Source organism: Loxodonta africana, chromosome 23 (genome assembly GCF_030014295.1).
Source record: "Loxodonta africana isolate mLoxAfr1 chromosome 23, mLoxAfr1.hap2, whole genome shotgun sequence".
NCBI classification, from domain to species: domain Eukaryota; kingdom Metazoa; phylum Chordata; class Mammalia; order Proboscidea; family Elephantidae; genus Loxodonta; species Loxodonta africana.
The window spans coordinates 30,103,226-30,104,953 of NC_087364.1; the positions used below are offsets into that span (position 1 = coordinate 30,103,226).

The following is a 1,728-nucleotide window of genomic DNA, read 5'->3' on the forward strand; positions in this document are numbered from 1 at the left end:
GGACTCCTGTCTGGCAACAACCTAATATATAATCTGAATTCAGTTGAATCAAGATGATTCAAACCTCCCAAAAAAGTTATTTCTGATCCAAAACATTAGAATGTTTTTAAAGTGTTTCTCACCAGAAAGCCTCTTATTAGCAGTTTGGGGAACTGAAGTTATAAAATTTCACAGTATAAGAGAAGTTTGCTTATGTGTTATGGTACTGTAGAGCTTTGTACATTCAGAGGAATGTTCCACTAACTCCGCTCTGCTCATCTTTGTGTAGGACTAAGCCAACACAATGGACTGGGGCACCCTACACACTTTCATCGGGGGTGTCAATAAACATTCCACCAGCATCGGGAAGGTGTGGATCACAGTCATCTTTATCTTTCGCGTCATGATCCTTGTGGTGGCTGCTCATGAAGTGTGGGGTGATGAGCAGGAAGATTTTGTCTGCAACACTTTGCAACCAGGATGCAAAAACGTGTGCTATGACCACTTCTTCCCCGTGTCCCACATCCGACTGTGGGCGCTGCAGCTCATCTTTGTCTCCACACCTGCCCTACTAGTAGCGATGCACGTCGCCTACTACAGACACGAGACTGCCCGCAAGTTCAGGCGAGGAGAGAAGAGGAATGAATTCAAAGACATAGAAGACATTAAAAAACAAAAGGTTCGAATAGAGGGTTCCCTGTGGTGGACATACACCAGCAGTATTTTTTTCAGAATCATCTTCGAAGCGTCCTTCATGTATGTGTTTTACTTCCTGTACAATGGGTACCACCTGCCCTGGGTGTTGAAATGTGGGATTGATCCCTGCCCCAATCTGGTCGACTGCTTTATTTCTAGACCTACTGAAAAGACTGTGTTTACCGTTTTTATGATTTCTGCATCTGTGATTTGCATGCTGCTTAATGTGGCTGAGCTGTGTTACCTGCTGCTGAAAGTGTGTTTTAGGAGATCAAAGAGAGCACAGATGCAAAGAAATCACACCGATCATGCCCTGAAAGAAAGTAAGCAAAATGAAATGAATGAGCTGATTTCAGATAGTGGTCAAAATGCAAGCACTGGTTTTCCAAGTTAAACATTTCAAAGTAAAATGTAGCTGATTTATAACAAAACTGTTGTCTTCTCCTGAAAGCAATGACAAGCTAAAAATGCCCTCTTCAGGCTGAAGAGTTTCTGTTTATGAATGACTTTCATAATAAATAGATACTTGAATTAACTGTTTTGTAGAGTAACTGTGCCATTAACATGGAACATAATCAAACCTGTGGTCCATCTCGGAAAACTAAAAGATTGTTGACAACTCTGCCTTAAAGTAACTTTAACATATCAAGTTAAAGTGGACTATCTGGCATAGTGGGTGTTCCTTGAAAACTTAAGTATGTAACTGTTCTTGATAAAGAACATTTATCTAGAAATTGATACTTTTATTAGTAAAAGATATTTTTATAGGATTGAATGTTTTAGTTCTCAATTGGAGTTTATATAAAGTGTTTTTATAACAACTTGTCTTCCTTACCTAGAAAAACATACAATGTTACTTATAGAATTATACCCTAAGTACCTAAATTTTGAACTTACAAAAGGCCTATCTTGTACATATTGTTTTACATTGTCTATTGACAAATTTATGAACTATCACGATACTCTAAAGGTGGAAAGTGTTCATCGTACAATATATACTGCTTTCTGAATGTAGACGCAGATGTATGGAAGTGGAAAGCTTTTTAAACTAGC

The 1,728-nt window shown here is 38.5% G+C and overlaps 1 protein-coding gene across 1 annotated transcript; it reads left to right on the forward strand.

Annotated features, from left to right (window-relative positions):
• The first annotated feature begins 283 nt into the window (after positions 1-283).
• Positions 284-1,069, forward strand: GJB6 (gap junction protein beta 6). The gene has a single exon (XM_003413991.3). It carries the CDS (start codon positions 284-286, stop codon positions 1,067-1,069), a length of 786 nt encoding a protein of 261 aa, XP_003414039.1.
• Positions 1,070-1,728: the final 659 nt, after the last annotated feature.